At 41.4% G+C, this 25,421-nt stretch overlaps 1 protein-coding gene across 3 annotated transcripts in view; it reads right to left on the bottom strand.

Moving 5' to 3' along the window:
• Positions 1–751: 751 nt before the first annotated feature.
• The window catches only part of slc8a3 (solute carrier family 8 member 3), a 99,159-nt gene continuing 74,489 nt past the window's right edge, over positions 752–25,421 (bottom strand). For 2 of the 3 annotated variants that reach the window (XM_068721563.1, XM_068721564.1), the window contains 4 exons: positions 5,906–6,030; positions 5,432–5,531; positions 2,532–2,801; positions 752–1,634 (listed from right to left, as the gene is read on the bottom strand). In XM_068721563.1, coding sequence (XP_068577664.1) covers positions 1,258–1,634; positions 2,532–2,801; positions 5,432–5,531; positions 5,906–6,030 — 872 coding nt within the window. In that variant the 3' untranslated portion in view covers positions 752–1,257. Of the gene's footprint in view, positions 1,635–2,531; positions 2,802–5,431; positions 5,532–5,905; positions 6,031–13,795; positions 13,910–25,421 lie in introns of all 3 variants that reach the window. The other variant, XM_068721562.1, reaches the window with a different exon arrangement.

Here is a 25,421-nt window from a genome sequence, read left to right as displayed (position 1 = left end):
GGCACCTTTAATATTGGCCTTTTGCACATGTACAAGTAGAAGTCTCCATAAATAGAACTATACAGCAAAGTGCATGGAAGGAAGAGTACAAAAATACCTCTGAATTTACCTCTGCAGCAACACGGTTTTTTTTTTCTTCTTTTTTTTTCTGATTGAAAAGGTGAAAACTCGAGTGAGAGCAAGATATCAGTAAATAAATAAAATACAATGTCATACTTTTACCTAGGCAAGATACATAACTCTTAGAAATGTGAAGACATCGTTCCAGTATATAGTTTAACCCCCCTCCCTCTCCCCTCCCACTTAGCCACAGCAATCCTCTGTTAGAGCAGAAGGTGACCACATTTAAACAAATATTCAAAATATACAGAAAATATGGAAATATATTATATATAGATACGTCTAGAGTACGGAAGTAATGTTCAGGGCAGTTTGACCGTGTCCACCTCTTCCTCCTCGCCTGTTGTGTGATTCGTCTGCCAGTATGAACACTGTCGCTCCTCCTCCTCTTCTTCTTCCTCTTTGTGTGATTTCTGATAACTCTACAGTGCTCCTTAGGAAACTATGCAAATAAAAATAAATACTATGACTCCATCCCACTGTCACTCAACAACATATTCCCATTTACGATATAATAGTTTGCTATTCCTTAACGTAGATCAGAAAATAGTTCTTTTATTCCCTCTTTATGTGTGTGTGTGTGTGTGTGTGTGTGTGTGTGTGTGTGTGTGTGTGTGTGTGTGTATGTGTATGTGTGTGTTTATTTTTTTTTTGTTTTATTTTTTTTTTCTTCATTTTTATCCCCAAAATACTTTTTTAAAAAAGTTGTTTCTCGTCAGATGTTGAGAAAAATATAGACCTCTGATTAACTCAGCTCTCTCCGGATATTAGACTGCAGTCTCTTCCACTGGAATGCAGGACCACTCCGACATCGGCGTCTTCTGGACTCGGTGGAAACCCAATCCCAACTGTAAGCACACTCGCACAGACTCAGGACGGCTCTTCTTTAGCTGTCGGCACTAGAGGGCAGGATACTCACCTCCAAGCATCCTTACAGAAGGGGTTGAGGGAGAGAGAGAGAGAGAGAGAGAGAGAGCGAGAGAAGGGGAGGGAGGGAGGGAGGCGTCTGGGAAAACCCTGGGTCTACCTCTCCTGTCCTTTCATACCATACAAGACTGACCCAAATTCCACAGTGAGAATTCACTCTTTTACCTCTGAAGTTGTACTTTGAACCCCTGTATGTTTGTCTTTTTCTGTTTAGAAGCCCTCTATATGACAGTAGGCCTCCAGACTGGAGAAGAGGATGTAAAGGAACCACAGGCCGAAAAGGAAGGCGGACGTGGCCAGTCTGTGTCCCCGGGGCCCGCCCAGTTCTCCTCCGATGTGGGCCCGGCGCCGGTAAAGCAGCACCGAGATGGCCAGGAAGGCGAAGATGGTGAAGAGAGTGACAGAGAAAGCCAGAGAGCCGGCTTCCACCACGAACGGCTTCCCCTTCATGTGCCAGTAGATGGCCGCCACCGACCACGCCAAGCCGATTCCCAGGAAGACATTGACGGCGTTGCTGCCGGTCACATTCCCGATGGAGGCGTCTGCGTAGGTGTCCTGGACTGCTGATACCTTGCTGGCAAAGGTGTCTGCAGAGAAAGAGAGACGTCATCACATTTTGATTCAAATGTTGCTGAACTGTGATTGGTGCACAGAAATACATGACATTATCTTTTTTAATATTGAGACCTGCCTACTTTGAACCACAGAGGGAAGTATAAACAAAACAAAAAAAGCCCAGAAATGTCTCAACTAAAATATCCATATAATAATATAATACTGATGAAACTTTATATATCTGAATATTTATCGTTCACAGCTGATTAAAAAAGGGTTTCAAGGCCGTTAAACATCACGATACTCTTGTCTAATTCGTTGTAGAATTCCAGACCATCAAGAGGATTATTACTGTCAGTGCTATCTAGTTTTGTCTGTCAGCGTTTAAAGAAATAAAGACTACATCTCCCACAATTCCTGTTACCGTTCACCTCATTTCCCCGAGACCTTTCAGTTTCCTGAAGAAGATAAACATGCTGGAAGCAAATGTTCAATTTCTTGCCAAATCCGCCTGTCACTCAAAATATAAATTGAGGCCAGTGGAGGCTGGCAATCTTCTCTGTATTGGTTTTGTTTGTTCATATTTATATATATATTTTTTATTTTCAAAATTAATGCAGTGATGATTTATTAATGCTGCACACAGGACCTGTAATAACAAATATGCTGACAGAGTCAAAGTTTTTGGCGACATATTGTTCCTGTCGGGTGAAAATGTCAGTTTGGAGGAAATACGAATATCAGCCATCTGGATGACAAAGCATGTTTGAAAAGAGTCTCAAAAGCTCACGAAGCCACAGATCTTCCTCAAACTATGAAAGAAGCTTATAATCCATCAACTGACATAAATATACAAAACTTCACAGGACAGATTTTCACATTACAAACATGACTGTATATTGACAAAGAGATGTCATCGTTTTTCTCACCTGGGACAGATGTACCGAGTGCCACAAACACCACAGCAGTGACTGAGTCCTTGAGGCCAATCGTGCAGCCGAAGTGAGACGCCAGGTCGCCGATGACGGCCGTGAGCAGGCCGATGATGACGATGGAGACGATGAAACAGGCCCAGCCGTTCAGGTAGTCTGTGGGAGGAACGCAGGCGAACAGCACCTTCCAGAAGACGGTGAGGAAGTGCATGACGTAGTCGAAACAGGACGGCAGCCTTTCTTCCCCTGTGTCCTCTTCATCCTCATCTGCTTGGGAGAAGTGGGGCCGAGCCGGGGGGGGTTGGAGTAGATTGAAGTGTAATGGGAGGACAGGAGAAAGTGAAGCAGCAGAAAAGATGAAGACATAGCAGAATATTTGGGCAAAGATAAAGAGAGAGGGGTGAAGGAGGGGAAGTAAATATTAAGAGAAGAGGGAGAGAGCAAAAAAAAAGAAGAAACAAGATAGAAGATGAGAATAGGACAGGGAAAGAAAAAAGAAAGACAGATGATGAAGCACAAAGAGGAGGATGATAAAGAGCCAGAGTTGGAACACGTTGGCGAGATTAAGGATTGATAAAGGAGATAAGGGGTGACAGAGAGGGGGAGGGGAGAGAACAACATTCTCTTATTTTTGTGTGAGACGTCACGTCATTTCAGCCTGAGGTTACTGTTGTGAATATGATAAGAAAACAAAGGACAAAGACAATGTCCACAGTCTGTACATATGCTTTACTTTTGCTTTAGTTAGTAGGTTGCAGACTGCAGTTTACCCCATACATAATATTTCTACCTCATTTAATAATGCAGAGTCCATAAGCTGATTTCCCAGACTTCTCTCTGTTAACTCACTTTATGGGGAAAAAAAAAAAAATCATGCAAAATCCAAGATACATTGTGCAGATTTGAGTTTGTAGTGTGTTCACACTGGAGAAGTGCCACAATGAAGTATACTCAAGGCCGACAGCATTCTATAATAAATAAGGCTGATTTAAGAGAGCGCTGCCGATGGACACAATGGTCCCACAATGCACTGCACAAAGGAAATGGAAGAGCTGCTTGCAGATGGAAAAAAGTGGGTAGTGATGATTAAGCACCGTGAAAGAAGTATTACATCTTAGGGAAACATAATTGGCAGTGACAGTTGCAGTGTGATTAATGTGTGACGCTGCACGTATTGTACACTAAAATAGCTTGTTTAAAGTCGTATATATATATATATATATATTTTTTTTTTTACACTGCTAAAACAGTATCTATGATAATTGTTTACTGTATAGAAGTAGCATGTAGCATAGATTTGGGACCTATTTCATTCTGGCTGAGTTTGAAGGGAGACCTTCCCGTAACCTAATGGTCTCAAGTGACCAGCCATTTGTTCTGTCAAAGTGAACCGCGCTCCCTGTGCGCTCCGCTTCATAAAAGTGTCATCTTGCAACAGCTAAATATGTAATATGTAAGTGGTCACCCTCCTCAGGTGGAGGAGCAGGGCGTCCTCTGTGTCCCAGCAGCTCACAGGACACTCAGTCGGACAGGAGGGACACTGTGCTGATTCAAAGTGTCAGGCCATGTGAGCCGCATGCATTTTTCAGCCACGGGTGGATCATGAAAAAATAAAGAGCACCGCTGGATTTAATATTTCAGCTCCAAAGTGACGAAGCGAGGCCATCACGGCGCCCACTACGCGGTGGCTGTGACTGCACTGCAGGCTGATCTGATGCTGCTGTCGCCCGACATGATGGATGAGTTTTCTCTTAACGCACATGAGATTATTCCAGAGCTTCAAGAGCTTTGCTTTCCGGGAGGATTCCAGTTAAATGAGTTCTTGAAGGCTCACACTGACACCAACTATTTTGGGCTGCATGTCGGTGGCAGCCAATGATTTGAGACGACGATTTTCAATATGCTGAGAGTTAGATGAGAAGATAGATACCACTCATCTATCCATCTGTTAAAGATGAAGCTACCGCCAGTAGAAAGTTACTTAGCAAAAAGAAAGGATTCCTTTAAAGGGGACATATTATGCAAATTTTCAGGACATACTTGTATTTTGGGTTTCTACTAGAACATGTTTACATACTTTAATGTAAAAACCCCCCCAGTATTTTTCCATACTGTCTATCTGAACACACCTATATTCTCCCTCTGTCTAAAAAGCTTTGTTTTAGCGCCTGTCTCTTTAAGATCCACTCCTGAAAAAGCCCAGTCTACTCTGATTGGTTTGCCAGAAAAAATATGTAATAAGTTCTCAAGCCGTGAGTGGTATTCTAATGAGCCTACTTGTGACATAAGAAGGGGAGAGCAATCTGAATGGCTTGTTGAATGATTGTTAGTAGGTACTACTGATACCCAAATATATGTGCACAAGCACCGAAAAGGTCAGTTTTTCATAACACGTCCCCTTTAAAGAGTCTCCAAATTAGACTGTGGGATATTAAAACCTTCCACAAATTAAATTTGTCATAATTAGCAGCTCTTGAAAACAAAAATACATATCACCTATATTCAATATCAGGCAAAGGTTAAACACTGAATTCAATGATGAACAGAAATTAGAAAAATAGAATAAATAAATTATATGAAATAGAATAATTTTCACATTTTTCACACAGTAACAGTGGCCAATCATCATGTTGGCAATATTCACAAAACTATAAACATTATTTGAAAATATGTAAATAATTTGACAGGACAATCTGACCATGTGCTGTAAAACTATCCAACCAGGGATCACTTTTAGATGATCATCTGACTGGTATTCAAAGGTTAAACATAAAAACAATATTAAAATGTTAAAAAATAACTAAAACCAACAAGCTGTTTATGTGAGGAAACCATGAGGGACCATGATGTCCAGTGTATCTGTGTGCCCTACAGGAAACACGGCGTGTCTACAGTACCTGCACTGACTGTAATGGCCTCCATGAACTGGTCTCTCCAGGAGTTGGTTCCCACCACCAGTGCCAGGTTGGTCTTCTTGATCAGCTTGTCCACTGTGCTCTGTGTGAAACAATACAAGAATGAAATCCATCTGTAACTTATGTTCAGAAGCTGCTTCAACAAAAGGAATATATGAGCTTCGCCACATGATGGCAGTGGCATCAAGTCCCAGGCAGCAGAAACCTCTGTTTGATGCATGATTAAACCACACGCCAGAAACAAATATGGTGGGTATATCGTTGGTTGGGGAGGTTAAAGGATGCATATGAAGCACATCTCCAGAAATGCATCACTGTGGGTTGGTAGGCCTCTAAAGAGCAACTGCTAAAATTAGAAACGTGTATCTGTTATCTGTTTTGACTGCATAGAAAACACTTGTGCAAGCAGCAATAATCAGGCATATCGGGCTGTGTTTGACGAGCAACCTTTCCCACCTTAAACTCGTATGATTCCTCAATAATGACTTCCAGCTTGGAGTGTTCCCCCAGCACCGGTTTTCCCATCTCTGCGATCCGCCTGGCTTCCTCCTCGTCTGATGTCATCTTCCTGTCTGCTACATCTGAGCGCAGAGGGCGAGAGGGATAAAATAAAAAAGGAATCACAGTGGGAAAGATGGCAATCAAAATAAGGGGATGCTCAGCTGATTAGCATGTTGCGTTGTACTTCACAGCATACAAACAAAACATCAGAGGGTTGCCTCACTGGCATCAATTTGAATGTATTCAGCCTTTATAAACTTCAGGCTTTAACGGAGAGACAAGATTTGTTTTATATGGAGTATTATATGCAGTCATGTCTGTCGCACTCAATCAGTGCAATGTAGTCTTCCAACTTTGTTATTTAAAGGTTAGATAAACTTGCATGTCTGATCAAAAAAACAACAAAACACTGCAAAGGCAAATATTACTTTATTTATTCTTAACCATTTCCCATTGTTCTACTTTTATCAAAAAGTGTTGGAGTTTACAATGACTTTCAAGGTCCTAAAACGTCATAAAGAGTGTAATAAATTCTAAAAGGTTCCATTTTTTGAAGGAAAAGAAACAGTAAGTGGACTATTTCAAAGGTCATGAATGAACTTTTGTGCCCCGACTTCTTGTGATTTGGGTGAAATGACCCTTTAAATGCTATACTAACACAAATCTTCATCATACGGATTCACAACAAAGATGTGAAGTGCTGACTGTAAGACGGAGCTGAAGCAACAATTACAAATCAAGTACTTTCAAGGCCTTCCCTTCAACGTCAGTACTCTTTAAGACCTGATCAGTCCCTCTATCTGCCTATCAGGCGAGTCCTGGGTGGCTCTGCTGTAGAAGGAAGCCACAATGCTTCACAGAGCTACTGAGTGCACCGTGCACTACAAAGAGCGCCATAACATCAATTCTGTGCTGTCAAACTCTATCAAGAAGGAGCGGCTGTGCATCCAAAGGGCCTCTCATCCCGCTCTGTGTGTGTGACACCCCCACTGAGCCACCTGGTGCAGAGACCTTGTCATCTCTTATACGAGCCCCGAAGTCCCAGCCTGCTGCTCTTTGCTGACAACACGCTTACCATTAAATATTAACGTTGCCATTAAAGATCACAGCCCGGTCCCCTTGATAGGAGGGAGTGTCCACAAGCACGCACACACACACACACACATGCAGAGGCATGCATAATATACCAGTGCATGAGTTCCGGCACACACACACACACACACACACACACACACACACACACACACACACACACACACACACTTTTAAGCTAAATCAATTACACACCCAAGACAGTGTGCACCCTCAAGTCCTGACAGGACTTCTTTTGCTCATGTTTAAAAATGTATTATCCAGCCATTCCCCTGCTCCGTGCTGCACCATCTACATGACACAAATTCCTTGACAAGGAAGGAGAAAAATAATAATAACACAATCCCACAAAGGTAATTAAATTTCAAATTTTTGTTTTATCTTGACGGTTATCAGGTGTTTGTACCTTCCTCTTGACTGGAAAACATGATTTATGGATTTATGATGAATTAAATCCGCTGATTAGCGTGAAAGTCCATCATTAAGTGCGGGAGAGAGCAGCAAAAGAGCGTGTTGTTTGTTACGGTGACAGTAGAGGAGGATAAAAGCACTGGCATGCAGTTTATTTATATCAAACCTCTCTAAGTAATGACTCAAAATCTTCTTCGGCAGCAGAATAAACCATCTAAACTGTCGTCCTCTGAGATTTCACATCATGCAGCCGAGACCCTAAAATTCAGGGCTGATGTTTAAACCACAGCACACACACACACACACACACAGAGAGAGAGAAGATGGTTAGTGGAGATGCTTATGGGCAGCTTACCGTCCGCTAACAACAGGGCTGTGGAGGAGAGAAGAGAGGGAGGAGGAGGAGGAGGAGGGAGGAAGGCATGGAGAAAACAGAAAGAGGATGAGCAGCGGAAATGGAAGAAACTTGCATAAGGAGAGAAATGTAATGACCTCAGAGAATGGCTGGGCATTGACCCTGAGGTGTAATATATACAGCACTGAATATTCACTTGGCTAAGGGAGTGAAAGGAATGTGGTATTTTCTATCTTTTTATGACCACAAAGGCACAATCAAGGTTTATTAAGGGAAAAAATGTGCGATAGAAATAATAATAAAAAAGAAAATGGCAGGATATTTTGCGTCATGATCTGCAGCTATGAGCACGGCATTAACTCAACACTTTATTACTCCCAGCTGCTGTCAGATGACACTCTTATTAACCCTAATTTAACTAGCATGAAATAGTGTTGAACTTGGTCTTTTATCAGTATTAATATATAACTTATAATTCCCATGCATTGCATCCTTATCATAATACAAAAAGAAAAGAAGACATAATGCTTGTATTTGAATAAATGTAACCCTAAAAGTAAGAAACAATAAATAAATAATTTAAACAAAGTGGATCACCTTACTCAGATGTCTTTAAATAACTCAAGTAGATTAAATATATACGCATTTATTATTAATAATAAGCTTAATAGATTCTATGTCATTTCCAAACTCAACAATGAATAATTGAAAAGATTTGAGGGATTTAAAAGATGAAATTTTCTGACTAGAATTAGTGCACAAACATTTACAGTAGTTGGTTTCTGGTTCCTGCTTTTATAATATGAAATATTTTTAGCGAAGATTTGTCTGCATGTCCTCGAGATTGCTGCTGTGCATGAAACAAATATCTTGTTCATAACATTGAAATATAAAAGTTGGTGGGATATAAAGTGAGCCAGTGTTGCCAGTGTCAATATGGCGGGGTTGAGGATGACAGGATTTTATTGGATCTATTTACTCTCTATTACACTTTGTAATCCTTTTTTTTTCAAGTACAGTTTTCCAATATATAAAGAACAAAAGAACATGATACAAAGTAAAATCAAATCTTTCAGTAAATCACTGAAGAACGGGACAAGCAGAACAACGTGGATATTGAAGCAGCTAATAAGAATAAAATACGGCGAACAAATAAACAGGAAAGAAACATTACAAGAGAAAACTAAAAAAGTGTATTGCTGCATATAAATAATAACTTTTGATATACTTTTATTTAGGAAAGACCTGTCTTCTATCTGGGGAGATTTCATGCTGTGGTATATTCAACCATTCTCCAATTATTATCTGTTTGATCCTATTTCTGATATTAGACTTGCTACATTATTATTGGACCTTTTAAAATTCCATTCTTTCTTATAGTCCCACTGTGGAGTTTAGGGTTTCTTTCTTTCTGTGAGGTTTCTTACAGTTTTTCTCATGTCCTCAGGGGTTTTAAGAAGATCTTCTTGTCATCTTAGATATTAGAAGCCTGTTAGGACATTGCATGTGATATTGAGCTACACAAAAAACTTTTTCACTGGAGCGGTCTGAGGTTGGGATTAAAAGATGCACTTCAGCGGGGAAACTAATTTCTATTCCCTCACTCAGTCAGATCTGGTATTCTGAGAAAGGGACGAGGCAGCTAATCATCCAGTTACAACCAACCACAAACACCCAGACAATGTATAACAAACTACGCTGATGATGAAGGTGCCTCATGCAGATGCTCAGGACTACCACGCCCCCTTTCTCAGCACTTTGATTACGGCTCTGCCTGATTGTTTATCTGCATGCTGTAGTTGCAGAGCAGATCAGTGACACAGCACATCGCACTCAGATGCCTTCGGCAAAGTGTAAACCGCGACAAAATGATATGATTAAGAATAAAAGGAAGCTCAACAAGTCATCCAGCGAGGCAGATAATTACATGACAGGATACGTCATAAGTGGATGAAGAGAGAGGAGAAAGCCTTCCTGTGCGTTTCAGCCTCCAGACATTCACATTGACAACTCTTCCTTTTGACGTCTTCATCATAATTTCTCTTTACATGCATAAAACCAAGACAAATGTCCACACTCTTGAAGGGATCAGAGGCTTTGAAGGACAAAATGAAGCTGTTCACTTCTTCCATGAACTCCTTCTGAAACCTCTTTCAACCCGAGAAAAGATACTAATTAACCTGTTTGTGTTCGGAGGCAGCTTATCAACTTCCTCAATCCAATGCAGTCCACAGTTAATCATCATAAGTAGCTAAGTGCATTAATTGCTGTGGGCGACTTGCTTCATTATCATTAGTACTAGCCGAGCCGTGCTGATCTGGAGCCAAGTGTGGCGTAAAACCCAGCTGTGGTGAGTCTGAGTGGCCGTACCCCAGTCAGTGATAACAGTGTGTCATTTAGTAAAGGCCGGTGAGGGAGCGGCAAACACACACACATTCAGATAAATACATATAAAACGCACAAACAGCAGCAGACAAAGTCAAACCGCACAAGCACATACAAGATATACTGGTACATACGCACAAATACTGTGTGCTGTGCTGTTGTCTGTCTGTATGCAGCATTATACACTAAGAATTGTAGCAGTGTGCCTCCAAAAGTCAGCTTTTGCTAAATTATCAGGAAGGAAACAAATTTGACATGTTTGTTGAGCCTCAAGGGGACTGAATGTAGAACGTAAACATAACCAAGTACAAGTAGACTCCACAGGGTACCGTTAATCTTGAACTTGAATCAAATCACTAAACGATTAATGAACTAATAATCTCAGCGCAACAGAAAAACAACAGACTTCCATACAGCACACACACACACACACACACACACACACACACACACACACAGATGCAAACTCGCAAATACGTACAGACTTGCACATGCACACAAACAACACATAAGATGCTGATAAAGAAACACACAAACAGAGGTGTTTCAAAAGCAGACTCATAATACCGATCACGCTCACAACCCAGAAGGTTGTCATTTTGCCAGCAGTACAATTGCGATAGGGAAGATTAACCAAAGGGATGTAATTGGAGGGGTGGAAGACCGTGTTTGTGTGTGTGTGTGTGTGTGTGTGAGAGAGTGGGGGGGGTGTCTGTGTTTAACCGTTGTCATCATCAGCGTGTTCTCCTGCGCGCTCGGCCAAATCAGATCTGTCTCGTTACAAAAGAGTGAATCCTTTTCTGGCTCTCTCACACACACAGCCAGGCTCTGAGTCACAGCGTCAATACAGCCGCTAATGTACGCCTTCTCTCTCCACAGCTCATTAAGACAGAATCATCATTTGACTTATCAGGGCTATTCTGGTTTTTGCAGAGGCCCGGAGGTGGATCTGGGCCTACGCCCGGAGCTGCATGTATTCGTGACGCGAGGAGAGAGGTACAGAAGAAGGGAGAATCTGGTGGATGCAGGAAGGAAGGAATGAGGAGATGGCTTAATGGATTTATGGAGCGATAGCGGGTTAGAAATATATGGGGATGGATGGATTGGTGGAGGAAGGAGATGAGGAATATGGATGGGATATGAAAGGATGAGATTGTGGAGATTGGAACGAGGGAAAGAGGGAGGAAAAGAATGGTAGATGTGAGGAGGTAAGGAAGGACAGAGATGCAGGTATTGATGAGTGACATTTTGAAAGGAGCAATTGATGGAAAGATAAAGGGATGGGTGTAAGAGGTGCAGAAAAATTTAGAATCTGGTGGAAGCAGGAAAGGTGAAGGCATAAATTGAAGAATGGATTTCTGGAGAGATGGAGTAACGGGCTGATGGATGGATTGGTGGACAAAGGAGAGAAGGAATGGATGGGATGCAGGAAAGATGAATGATGAATTTGTGAATGGATTTATGGATTGATAGAGGAATGGACTGATAGGATGGATTGTCAGAAACAAGAGAGCAGAAGAAGTATAGAGGAAGCAAGAATACAGGAGGAATATTAAAGACGGGATGGGATGTGGAGGGATGGAGCGATGATAAATGGATTTATGGAGGGAAAGAAGAATAGCAACATGGATGGATGATTGATTGAGAGAGGGGAGGATGCAGATATTGGTGGAGGAAGGAGAGGATGAATCGGAGGGGATGGAGTAATAATGTCATGAAGTAAAGAAGGAATCTGAGTTATGGAGGAATGGTGTCTGATATAGAGCTCTGGACAAGAGCTTCACACGTTCACACATGTTTGGCAGCAGAGCTACAGTGGACGGTACACTCTTAGAATAAGGGTTCCAAAAGGGTTCTTCCTGAAGGGCTGGGGTTCAAATAGACCATAAAGCAGGGTATGCAAAAAGCCAAGATGGCGACGCCCAAAATGCCGAACACAAGGCTTCAAATCGGCCGTCCACAAACCAATAGGTGATGTCACGGTGACTACGTCCACTTCTTATATACAGTCTATGGCCACAACCAAACCAAGGATGGAGTGTTGAAGGAATATAACAGAAAAGGTGTGGCTATAGAGGAGTAGAGGAATTAATTAATGAATAGGTAGGAGGATAGAGGGCTGAAAGGATGGACAGATGGATTGTTAGGGGGATGAAAGGAATTGTAGATATAGTAAATGAGGAAACGGAAGAACTGACTTATGCGTGCAGTACTGAATGGATGGGAGAGGTACAGACATGTAGACATGGAGGGACGACTGATGTCTCTCTGTTTCCTACACCTGTCCAATCATGGAGCTTCATTACAACGACATAATCTACTGTCCCGATGATAAGTCATCACTGTCCAAAATGTGCACACACACACACACACACACACACACACACACACACACACACACACACACACACACACACACACACACACACACACACACACACGAGGATATTTATACACAGGCTGAACATCCACCTACAGACATATTGGCACCCAGACTGTGTCCAATCAGAGTGTTTCCTGCAGCTCAGAGTGATGTGTTAAATAATAACGGTTCAGGCGTCGCCGGTCTGCACCGCTACTCAACTTGCACCAAACACACACACACACACACACACACACACACACACACACACACACACACTGTCGGAGAGAGACGAGATGACAAAGACAAATGCTTCAGCTGCCTTTATTATCTTTCAATATGCAGGCTGTGTAACGCGTCCATCATCTTGTTATGCTCTATCCATGTTTCTGACGGCATGGAATCGGAAGGAGTCAAAATGCTAAGTACACGCCATACTTCATCTTCTGAGGCAGCGCTGCCAGACTGAATGAACTGATAATTTAACTGAATGCTGGATGATTTCACTCGAGCATCCTGATGGACGTCTTTCACGGATGAAAAGTCATGTTTTTAATCTTGCTGGGCTAATTAAAGTCGCTACGTGTAGCATTTTGACATCAATACATTTTTGACACATTCATCTTGAGATATTAGGGTGATTACTGTAAACAAATACAATCATTGCCAAGAAAATTGGCAGCTTCTACCAGTCACAACACTTTATTTTTATATAATGTGACTGAGTGCAAGTTTACAGCACAAAGCAGGATAAGATCAGTTTCTTCCAGAACAAATTGAGCTAAAGCTTGATCCCTTCTAGCCTTTTTTATTCTCAGTAAAGTACCTTTCAAAATGACTTTGTGATGTTTCATAACACTACAGACAGATCCTTTAAATAGCGTTTTTTTAACACAACCACACGGTGCATCTCCTTTCTTTCTTTCAGGACTTTTCTGCTGCTGTTCTCTCTGTAATTTGGCCTCTGTTAAAGGAATAATTTGTTATTTTGGGAAAACTTACTTTCTGCTTTGCTGAGAGTCCAATGAAAAGATTGATACCACTTTTATGTCTCTCCGTTATATATTAAGGTAAAGTCAGTTAGCTTAGCTTAGCACAAACACTGAAAACAGGGAAACAGCTTGCAAGAATGACCCTGTGTTGGCCAATTTCCCCACATAACCCTTCGTGAAAGCACCACTTTTTAATTCCGGATTAAACAAACAAGATGTAACATAGTGAAAAGTATACGTTTTGTTACCTTTGGAAGAAGCCAAGCTGGCCGTTTCCCCCAATTTCGGTCTTTGGACGCTGCCTGTCGTTCCATATTTACAGTGCAGACGTGAGCTTGTTATTGATCTTCTCATCAAAGTCTCTGTAAGAAAGTAATGACGCATATTTCCCAAAATAAACTGTTACTTTAAGAAGGACCAAAACAAATCATTTCACCATTAGGTTCCATATTTGGTTTAATCTGTATCTCTGATGACGGCTGGTTTAGGAAAGCCTAGAAACCCCAGACAGCCTGCCTCTGGACTCACAAGAGACGCTCCTAATCGGCCCATATGCTTCATTTCACATGGGACAGTTCTCATATTAACCAGAGTCTCGTTCCTCTCGCTATGTCTCCCTGAATCTCTGGTGGTTCTCCCTCCACGGCCTTTTGTTTCACTCTGAATCTCTCCCTTTATCCTTTCCCAGCCTCTGTCTCATTTCTTTTATCTCTCCCCGTCTCTGTTTGCCACTATCTCTCACATATCTTTCTACTTCTCCACTCATTCCTCTATTTTGTGTTGTTTCCTGTTTCATTCCCTAATGTGTGTGTCTCTCTCTCCCCTGTCATCTATCTGCTGTCAAACTATTAAAAACAGTTATAAAATGCACCAAAATATCAGCATTAAACAATACCTGAAACTTTCCTTCACTTCTGTTTTATAGCAATTTATTGTCCTCAAATTGTCCCAAAACAATTACCTCCAATATATCTTAGATGAATGTTCTGGTTGTCAGCTACTACTGCAATTAACAATTGTTTTAATAAATCTGCAGATTTATTTCTGGATTAATCGATTAGTTGTTTGGTCTATCAAATTTCAGAAAATAGCAAAAACACATATTCTTCCATACACCCAGGTTATGTGATTTCTTCACAAACTCACATATATTCAGTTTAGAATGATATCAAACAAAGACTTTTTTGCATTTTTGCTTTGCAATTTACTCAAATAATCACTTATCAAAATAGTTACCTATCTTTGCTGGAATGTGTCTTCTGTGTAATTTTCAAAGAACATACATCTGCATCGGCTCAGACTATAGATATTCCCAAATCAATTACTGACATGTGTGAACATTTCAGTAAGTTCATCATCTTTGGTTGACGGGGTGGTTGACTCATTTATCAGCTCATTCATGCTACAATGGAACAACAACAACAACAACAACAACAACAACAACAACAACAACAACAACAACAACAAAATGTGTCACTCCGTACATTCTGCCCGATAGGTACTGGGCATGAGACGAGAGTTGCACATTTCTCATCTCTGGTGCTAGCAGAGTGTAACATTAGCCATCAGCTAGCAAAATGTCATCATTTTGGCAATATTTTACACTGGAAAATCTGTCAGACTGGCTAATGGCATTTCTTCTCTGTACTGTATGTATTTGTTCATGTTTTACACAAAAACAAATTGCATTGGAACATCTATATTTTGTAGTGTGTATTTGTGTGCATCTTCTGGAAAGAGACTTCCTTCACAGCATACGCAGATACACAATTAATTAATAGAAAGGCATTCAATGTGTTTGTTGTTTTAGCTGCGGTCTCACTCTGTCAGTTGGTCCGTCCACAATAATGTCCCCACCCTTTGGCGGCCACAGTTTTCGCCCTAGGAGGCTGAAATTTGGCATGGACGTCAAGTGTTTGTGAGGTTGTGTCTGTGTGAATGCATGAATGTGTGGATGCATGCGCATAGGTGGTTACAGTTATAGCGAATTTGCTCCTGTTTCAATGCAATTGGTTTAATTTGTGTAATCTGACAAAGGCTTGTAGAAAGCAGAGTGATTAAAAAATACATTTACAGCAGCAGTTGGTGGAATGATTATATTTTGACATGGAGTAAAAAAAGCAAATGAGGGAAACTTCACACTAGCACACATCTCCATCTAGACCTCTCCACCGGCCCTCGTCTCCTTTTCCCACATCTCTCTCCGTCTTTCACAAGCGTTACTCTCCTCTTCTCTCTGCCTCCATATTGCTGTTTTTATGCATCTCTCTCTCCTCCTCTCTCTGATTCGTCCAGTCCAGATGTCACGCTGTGCCGTGCGGATCAAGTGGAGACGAGCTCCCTCTACTTGTTAACAGTCTGTTTATTCTGCAGCCATATCAGCCTCACTGCCGTGTCAGCAGCAGGCAATTACAGAGCAGATTACCAACCCTGATAATGTCATCAGACCAGGCCTCACACACAAACACACACTCAGTGAACACACACAAACAAAATAAAGACACGTATTTACACAGTTCACAAGTTCACTGCTTACTCACCAACATGTTGAGAGTTTTCTCACACAAACACTTTTAGCAGTGGTGGAAAGAAATTAGGAAGTCATCTTAAATATTGCTGCAGTGCATATTGACATTTTTCATTCAAAACACAAAATAAAGTTAATAAAAGATGAGGCAATATTCTAGATTAACATCTTAATTTCCTTGATTCCCCCTAAAATTGACTACATACTGACTTTCTACATAATTACCACAGTTCGACAGAGTCACCTCCAACTTTTATTTAATGTTAATGATTTCAAACTGAGTGAAATATGAATACAGGGACGAGAGTGAAGCATTATTTAAAATTTGTACATAAATGCTGCATCGGCATATTTTTTTGGTAGTGGTTCTTTTACTTCAAGGGAAAATTCGCCACCTTTTATGTGGATGTCCAAACCTGAATCCAGCACCGTCATTTGACGTGACAGTGACGTAGTAGAAAGAACTACAGGTGCTCTTTCAGCTTGCATTTCTGGTCTCTGCCTCTGGGGGCGTGCATGCTCTAGATGCTTGTGTTGCTTACTATCACAGCTGCGAAAATGGCAACCCAACATATGAGGGCAGAGGATGTTATGGACGAGGATACATTTTACAGTGTATTGGGAGAAACGGCGAGGCTGGATTAGCAGGAGGATGTGGCTGGCGGGGAGTCTGGGAGTCAGAGGCTTGTGTGCAGCAATGCATCCTGGTAAATGTAGGTACTGTCGGCCCAGCTCCCAAGCAGGATAACGCAGCTTTCTCTGTCAATAAAGCACGCACTGAGGAATTTATTGCTTTAATTGACTACATTTACCATCAACACTGATTGGACATCAACATAAACAGTGTCAAATGTTCCCCTCTAAGTGAAGGATCTGAATACTACATCCTCCACTGACTATTAGCATCACTATACTTGTGAGGACTTCTACTAACTTTTATCCAATGTCTAACTGTTTACCAGAAAGAAATTGAACTGTCCCCCCCAAAGTTTTTCAAAGCTTTACTATAAGAGTAAGTTTCTTACATTTGTCTGACAGTTTTATTTTTCTCATATATCTTCTTATATTTGTAAATACAGACTCACACAGACACACAAGTAAACACGCAGGTTTGCTCTCTGGAGACGCTGCGCTGTACTTGTGCTGAGTTCACAAAGGAGGGAAGCGTCTCTCGGTCGTTGCCCACCGTGCTGACATCACTGATGTAACCCTGAGCCTTGATTAACTGCCCTGCTCAGCCGAGGGCGCACCGACGGAGCCACGGCCGACTCCGAGCCGTCTCACTGGCTTCTCACAGAGGCGAAGCCCCAAGGATCCTTCTGAAGCCCTCAATATCCACTTATCATACGCAACATTAATAACTTCAACAATATTATCCATTTTCCACAGAGAGCAGCAGTGGAAGTAACTTTTTTTTGTTAATACTTTCATGTCTGGCCCTCTGGGTATGAGACAGCCTGCGTATGAATATTTTATCATGTGTATTTAAAGAATCTTGTTCCTAAATGGGACATCCTCCAAAATTAACACAAAATTAAAAGAAATGATTAAGTAATGCAAGTCTTTTGTTGACACAATAATAACCAATTTCAAGACATAACCATCTGCGGTTCATTCTGGAAATATTGAACAATGACCTTCATGTGACTGTTCTCTAAAAAAATTATATAAAGGGCAATAAACTCGTTCATTCATCCTTTTACCCACTTAGTGCTGTCATATGGACGGATTATGAGACAACAAGCTCTTGGCACAGACGAATGCCCTTCGCCCCTCCTACAAAGGAGCAACACACCCAAACAGAGCTAAATGCTAACATGCTCACCCTGACAATGCTAACATGTTGATGGAAGCAGGTCTAATGTTTAACATGTTTACTATTGTAATTTAGTTAGCACTAAACACAAAGTACAGCTAAGGCTGATGGGACTGTTAGTTCTGCAGTATTTGGGCATATGGATAAAGAAAATGGCGACCCACTTATAGAAAAACAGCTCCACAGCTGTCTGGAACCTTCAAGGTTTTCCAGATATCAAATCACATCTTTTTAGGATTTAGGTTAAATGTATTTACATTCAGTAATTACCTCGCTATACATTAGTTTCATTGTTAGTGGAGGAGTCCGCCACTCCTATCCAGGATTAAAATTGTCTTCACGAAAAAAGGATTTGTGGGAAATGAGGCTTGCATGGAATCCAGTTTTGTTTGACAAATGTGATCAGGACATCACTAATTTTAACTGAGCTCTGTGAAATGCTAACAGTCATGTCAAACTGAGGCTCTGGCCTCCCATTCAGTTATCCATCCATGCCTGTTCACAGCCACATGGACAACCACAAACACTCCCATTCACACATCTGAAGCGACTGCTGAGCCACCCAGCAACAATCTATTCTGGTCCAAATAAATCAGATCATCACAGGGAGGTGTTCGGCATCAAAGAGATGGACTTTCACCGCTGTAAGAAAAATGCAAAGCACCTGACTTGCACCTCCTTAGAGCATGAGGTGTGTCATTGTGGAACAAAGTTATTCTCGTGGGGGAATTTGAAAAGGTCATTACCGACATCGACATTAATGAGAGCCCACACAGAAGGCTGGCCCTCACCCGTGCGTTAAGACGTTCCTGACACTGTGGTGTGCCACCGGCACGGCAGGTAGCAGCGCGGCTCATCCATATCCCCGTGCTGAGAGCAGCCCCCACACACCTCTCAGGAACAATTACTGCTCTTCCAGCTCCTCGTCACAGATGGCGAGGGCTTTAAGAGCGACTCCCTCCCCCATCCCCATCTCCCTCCTCTTCTCTATCCGTGGCTCATTGTCTCTTTGGTTGACTGTGTCTGTCTCTCTCTCCACCTCTCCATCTCTTTTTTTCTTTTTTTAATGCTCAGACTATTTCTGTCGCTCCCTCCTCCCTCAGCAGTCCGCCTCCCCCACTTTCCCTCTCGGCCTCTCCCGGCTCCAAATTCAACAGTTCAATTTAAATCCATTACACTTAAGCCCCTGACAAGAGCGTGGCATCCATGGTAACCGTTACCAGACAACAATCTGTGACTCCGCAGCCACGACGAGGCCGCCGGTGGCGGGGAGATGCTCTGAAGGCGTAAACGCTTGTGTCACTTGCTGAGCGACGAGTCCCATCCTTCAACTGTGACCCCAATCTGGGACAGAAAGAGGCGGAAGGAATGAAACATATTTGTTTAAAAGCAGCAGCACTGCGATTTGGAGCAGAGGGATGACTCTAATTTAATAACAATACGCCAACCTTTCTAATGCCATTCCCTGTGCACAGCTGCCCCTGTAACCCTCCTATCAGCCGACGACACCAGCAGGATGTGGATAAGAATGCAGCAGCAGAGGCGGCTGAAGTAGCCCTGCCTTAAGGCTCTGTCCTTGAAGAAAGAGTACAGACACAGTAAATCACCAACACGTCGTCTCACATCCCACACTAACTACTGTACAACGCGACAGCAATCACAGCAGAGAAAGTCAGCTCTGACCTCCACACTTAGGAGGCGGAGCTGTAAGTACACACCGCCGGCTTGATTCATGGAAAGTTGGGCAAACAATGCACATAAAGATAAAGACGCACGTCGACATTATAATCACAATCAGGGATAATGAAAGGGGCCGCTCATGCACTGCTTCCCACAATAACACTGCATCACTGAATTACCATTTAATTGCATGTTGATACAATCAATGCTGCTCTGACAGGAAGCTCAGCGCTAGCAAAGGGGGAAAAGCATCCACTATATCTTCTCTGTATGGAATGATACTGCAAAACTATTGTTGCCCAAGCAACACACATAATATAGTTGAGGTTATAAGTTATTTAAAAACATTTTTTTGAAGGTTAAACATAAAATTCATAATATATTTATGAAATCAAAACCAGTTTTTGAAACTATTTTTAAGGATATTCTCTCTGCAATAGCCATTTAATGTAAATACATTATTTATGCCATTCTTGTGTTGGATTCAAATAGCCTTCACAGGAAAGTAAGCATGCATGTAATCCAGCAAAACTTTATCTTACTGACGTCAGACATCGGTCTTAAAGTGCACTTTTCTTTACACCACAACAGAGCTGTATTAATAACGGAACATCTTACTACTGCTGTGGCAAAACACAACAAAAGGGACTTTTATTGTGAAGAATCTACAGGAAACGCGATGTATTTGTGACCGCGGTTAGTCAACTGCAATCGTTACAAAAAAGGTAATTTTCAGCATATGTTGTAAGTGAATCCATTTTGAATATTGGAGGGAGTAATGAAACAAGAGTTGAGCTGTGAGCTTCACACCTCCAAATCCTCAGCAAGCTAACCAACCCTCCCCTGCTATTGTGTAGAAAACTACCTGATAGCAGGCCACAGCTGACGGAAAAGGGACAATTATTGACGTTGATCTTCATTAAAGTGGATGGAGTTTGTTTGCCTGCACTGTAAAGACATGCCAGTGTCTTCTTCTACTGTTACCACCTAAGCACAGATATCGCCAAATTAACTAGGACTGAAATCTGAAGGATTACAACTTTAATAACTCAACTTCTCAACTTTTAAATGACTATTTTTTTCAATCAAAGGAAGTCCAGTAATGTAGAAAGTGCATTAACACTTCATAACCTTCATTATCATGTCACACCCTGCCTCTGACATTCCTCCTCGTGACCTCAGAAAGAAGTGGAGCTTTAATGAAGTCGGGGTCTGCGAATGCATGAATAGCGCCGGGCTCCCATTTGAATTAAATCTATTCATCCGTGCCAGTGTGATTTCTCCGTGGTACTGAAGCAACCGAAGGCCCTCTGAGTCGTGACATTTGTGCCATGGCTGGCGGAGCAGGCGAGAAGGTGAACACCCATCTGCCTATATCCCTTACCACCAATCCCAAACCCAGTGCAATACGTAGGCTTTGACTGGACAGAGAAAGATAAGAGGTCAAAGAAAAGCATACAGTGAAAGTCAGATGTGTTTGTCTGCAGACATTTACACATGTCCCCTATTAGATTTTGCAATTCTCAAACACAGACTCACATACACAAACAAACCTGTAACCACATCTCAGACTCACTGACTGAATCCTGCAAGGCACCTGTGACTCAGAGTCCTCGGGGCACATTTTACGATTACATAATAATCTTTACTTAAATCCATTTCTTGCATAGGGAATAGCATCAGTGTCACACCACTCTAATTTCAGAAGTCTCTTGACATATTAAGGTAATCCCTCTCAGATTTCAGTATTAATTGTGTCATCTGTATTCAAAGAGGGCCCTGTGCACTTTTAAAATAAGCCGAGAACGAACCTGTACACTTTGCTGACAACAGAAAAGGGATTCAACAGATATTTCACTGGGAGCAAACTGCCAACCCCCCACCAGGACTGATGCAAGTTCATGAGGCAGGTGTGCAACACGGATCCCTGGCAATTAGGACAAGAGAAAATATAGTGCATCAGAGATATTCACAGCTTGATCTCAAATGTCAAGGTAGTCCTTTCGAGAAATTCTCGAAACTCAAAGCACTGAATTGTATTTCCATCAATGCTAATTGACTCAATTTGAAGCACTATTTACGTGCTGCACCCAAGTGAGTTGTCTTTTCTATCGATGCTGTGTGTGCAGATATTTCACATTCAAAAAAAGCAACTGACTCCAGGCAACATTCACGCCACAGATGTGTTTATATGTAACTCCAAATTGTGGTTCACAATCATTAAATGAACGCACTGTTCATGTTCATTCATATCTGAAGTCAAATCTGACACCAATTTGAACCAAGTTAACGATCAAAAGACAAACACACAGACAAAGCAACAATGATGAGAGACATTGTTCCGCGCCTGCAGCTTGTTTTGAACTTAATTTCATGGTATGTTCTTCTGTTTTGACTAAATTTAGATGTCCACCTAAAATTCTGTGTGTTATCTCGCTTTTGCTACGGTATATTGTTTTATCTGTTGTTCCCCCTGCTAACGAATGTGGCAATAAATGGCTTAAAGCAGCCAGTTAACTTAGCTTAGCATAAAGACTGGAAAACAAGCAACCAGCAGAGACTCCAGGACGTGACAGAAATGTGCTGCAATCCATTGTATTCTGAAACTACGGAAAAAAACGTTTTCCAACACAAAAAGGGCATTAGAGTCACCACCATAAACAAAATGCTGTCGTCACAGCAAACACACACAGTAAACTGTAAGCACAATCAGCTTTTCATAAATTTGCACCTCATCAGTCGATTTGTGCTTGACCCTGATTTATTAATTACACTATATTTATCCCGTGGGGGAAATTTTTCTCTGCATTTAACCCATCCCTGTACCAGGGAGCAGTGAGCTGCCTATGACCGGCACACGGGGAGCTACTAGGGGGACAGTGTCTTGCTCAAGGACACTTCAACTCAGCTCACGTCCCAGCCAAGGATTGAATGGCCGACCCTTCGGTTCCCAGACAACCCTCTTAGCCTAGTGAGCTAGTCGCCCCCTAACAGGCCTACTGTGGATGCTTAAATTAAAATTTCTGAATTTGAAATGTCATTAAATGTCTTCCAAAGTCGTATTTTTGGCTAATGGCGCAGTGGTGATTGATACAGCTCTGATGTAGATGCTTGTGAAGCTCAGAGACTTGCCAAACAATTAGTTTGCTGCAGGCTTCACTTTTGGCTGCAGCGTAAAATGTTGCTTAACTTTGTAGATATCTTCTGAAGTTTTCAAAGTCAACCCACTAGTCACCATCCATCCACCATCCTCTTCTGCTGCTCTTCCTAAACTGAGCTATGTTTACAAAACGAGAGCGAGGTCTTCAGGGTCACGTCCCGGAATCGTCTGCCAACAGGTGGCGGGGTTGCGGCTCCTGCAGGGAGCGACAGCTGTTCCCCATCGCTCACTCACCGAGCTTTCACCGCTTCTGCCGCTTCAGTTGCCCAAACGAGGGCAAAGCTCGGCGAGCCTCTGGAAACCGGATGGTACAAGCACCAGGAGATAGTTAAAACGGCAGGTATTAGCAGATTAGTGGCTCCTGTGTGTCATTAGTTTAGGTAATAATGAACTGCTTTGTGGGAGGTTCCATTGTATAACGATGAATATGAAGGCATAAGCCCTCATTAAACAAGCCCTATACTGAATTAAATTGAATTCAGACCTACGTAAAATTTGTCATTCGATCTGCAAATGACATTTAATCCACAGATTTTCAGATTATCACTTCCTATCTGTCCTTGAGAAGATTGCAGCGGCTCCTTCTCTGCCTGTCTGTTCAAATGGTAAAAATACTCACTCTGCATACCTTTCCCAGGGGACTCAGGGCAACAGATGTGTCCTTACATGCCGGTATTGCTGTGGGAGGTTCCACTGTACAATCAAGCAAACGGCAGTGTAATCCACCCCACCCACCCTTATACAGCACAACGGCTGCTACAGTAGAGGTCTCGGTTTTTAATCAGAGTCAGAACATAAAAACACAAAAAAGGATGGATAGAGTTTCTGCAGAAGCTAAAGTAGACATTGTCCTCCAGACCGCCCGTCCTGTCCTCCAGACAAACTGACTGAGGTCAAAATGATGCTGAACAAACTAATTCACTGTCTGTTGTGTTGTCCTTTGCTGCCTCAACATTTCTGCGCTGCAAATGTTTGAAGCTGAAAGCAGCATTTTTTTTTCCTGCTGTCTTAAAGCTAGGGTTGGTTACATTGGAGAAACCAGCATGAGCTAGATTTAAAAAAAGGATCCAACCAAACTAAATCAGCCCAGTTTCACCAACTCTTTAACAATGAAAGTAGCAAGTGACTTAATCAAGCCAGAAAATCTTAATCATAACCAACATAAATGAGCCTGCGACAGCCACAGATACCGGACTTTATTCTTTTTAACTTTTCTAAAGTAAATTACATACATTAGTTTAAAAAAGGTGAGTTAACTGAACTAAAGTTAAGAATGTAATTGAAAGTTGTGTTATCAGTTGTGAAAATATAAAACTAGCTAAATAATAACCGTCACCATGACTCTTCTAAACATATATGTGTTATGTATTAATCAGAAAGTTTCAATCATGTCTGTTTTTCTTCAAACAAGAATAAAGAATTGTGGCTTCAGAGTTTTTACACTCAAACAAAGCATGCTGGGAAGTCTGCTAATTGCTGGTCATGTTCCTTTAGAAACTTAATTTGATCAGTTGATTAAAATCACAGCATTCATTCAACTCATTACTTTAAGTCAATTTATGTTCATAACTTCTGAAGTGAGCTGATAACAAAAACTAGAATTTTCTTGAAATTAGTAAAAAATGTAAGTTAGTGACAAACGATTGACTCCACTAAATCCCTATATGATGTTTTCCAGTGTATGCTTTACCTACAATACACACTACCTCCTACTTGGATTACAGTGAGATTGCCAAAGCCATCGGCGGCTTCACTATGACCCACTGGCACATCCACTGGGAGATCCCCAGTGCCATCTGTAATGACTGGTGGGCTGGCGATAAGAAAATGGGCTCTTTATCTCAGCCCAATTAGGCAGCTAATTGATTCAATACCACTCATTTAGAGTTCCTCCAGGCTCGGGATTGAGCACTTGAGCCTTTTGAACAGACACGAGATCCCCAGAGGCGAGGGAGTGTGTTCGACCCCACAAAGTCTGTAGATTATAATCTGGATGGAGAGAATCTTAACGATCAGGGATAAATCTGACCAAAAATTTTAAATGTATTGATGGTCACAGAGTTTTGTTATCATTTTTATTGTCAGAGAGGTTAAAGTGGCTATTTTCCAAATCAATCTTTTCATTGTTAGGTCTATAAAATGTCTAAAAATAGTAAAAAAAGAAAAGAAAAAAAAAAGCCCATCACAACGTGGACACATTGGAAAAGCCACAAGTTCAGAATATCTTTGCTTTAAAAAATTATAATTAATTATCAAAATAGTTTCTGATTATTTTTTTGTTAATCAGGTAACCTGTTTATTGACTCATCTTTGCAGCTCTAATCATCATATTGACTGGTTTTATCTGGCCAAAACAATCAGCCATATTGAATTTACAGGATGTTTGTATCAATATGATGATGTTCCTGATTTTTCTTATATTTAAATCACAAGATTAGCTAAAACAGACATTCCCATCTAGTGAATTTCCAGGAGAGTTATGTTTCGAGGAGCCGGGGATCGAGCTGCCAAACTTGTGACGACAGGACGACCCACTCTACACACCCATTGGACTTTTTTTTTTAATTTGATATAATGTGATTTAAAAATAAAGACAAAGTTCCAGACAGCAAATTTATCTACAAAACCAACTAATTCATATTAAACACTTTATCGCACATTTTATGTTTTAAGATGAAGCACTAAAGCTTT

The sequence above is a fragment of the Cebidichthys violaceus genome, unplaced genomic scaffold (assembly GCF_023349555.1).
Source record: "Cebidichthys violaceus isolate CVI_PGR_0920_01 unplaced genomic scaffold, fCebVio1.0.p SCAF_28, whole genome shotgun sequence".
NCBI classification, from domain to species: domain Eukaryota; kingdom Metazoa; phylum Chordata; class Actinopteri; order Perciformes; family Stichaeidae; genus Cebidichthys; species Cebidichthys violaceus.
The sequence above is the reverse complement of the archived record's forward strand: the minus strand, read 5'-3'. Positions and strand labels throughout refer to the sequence as shown.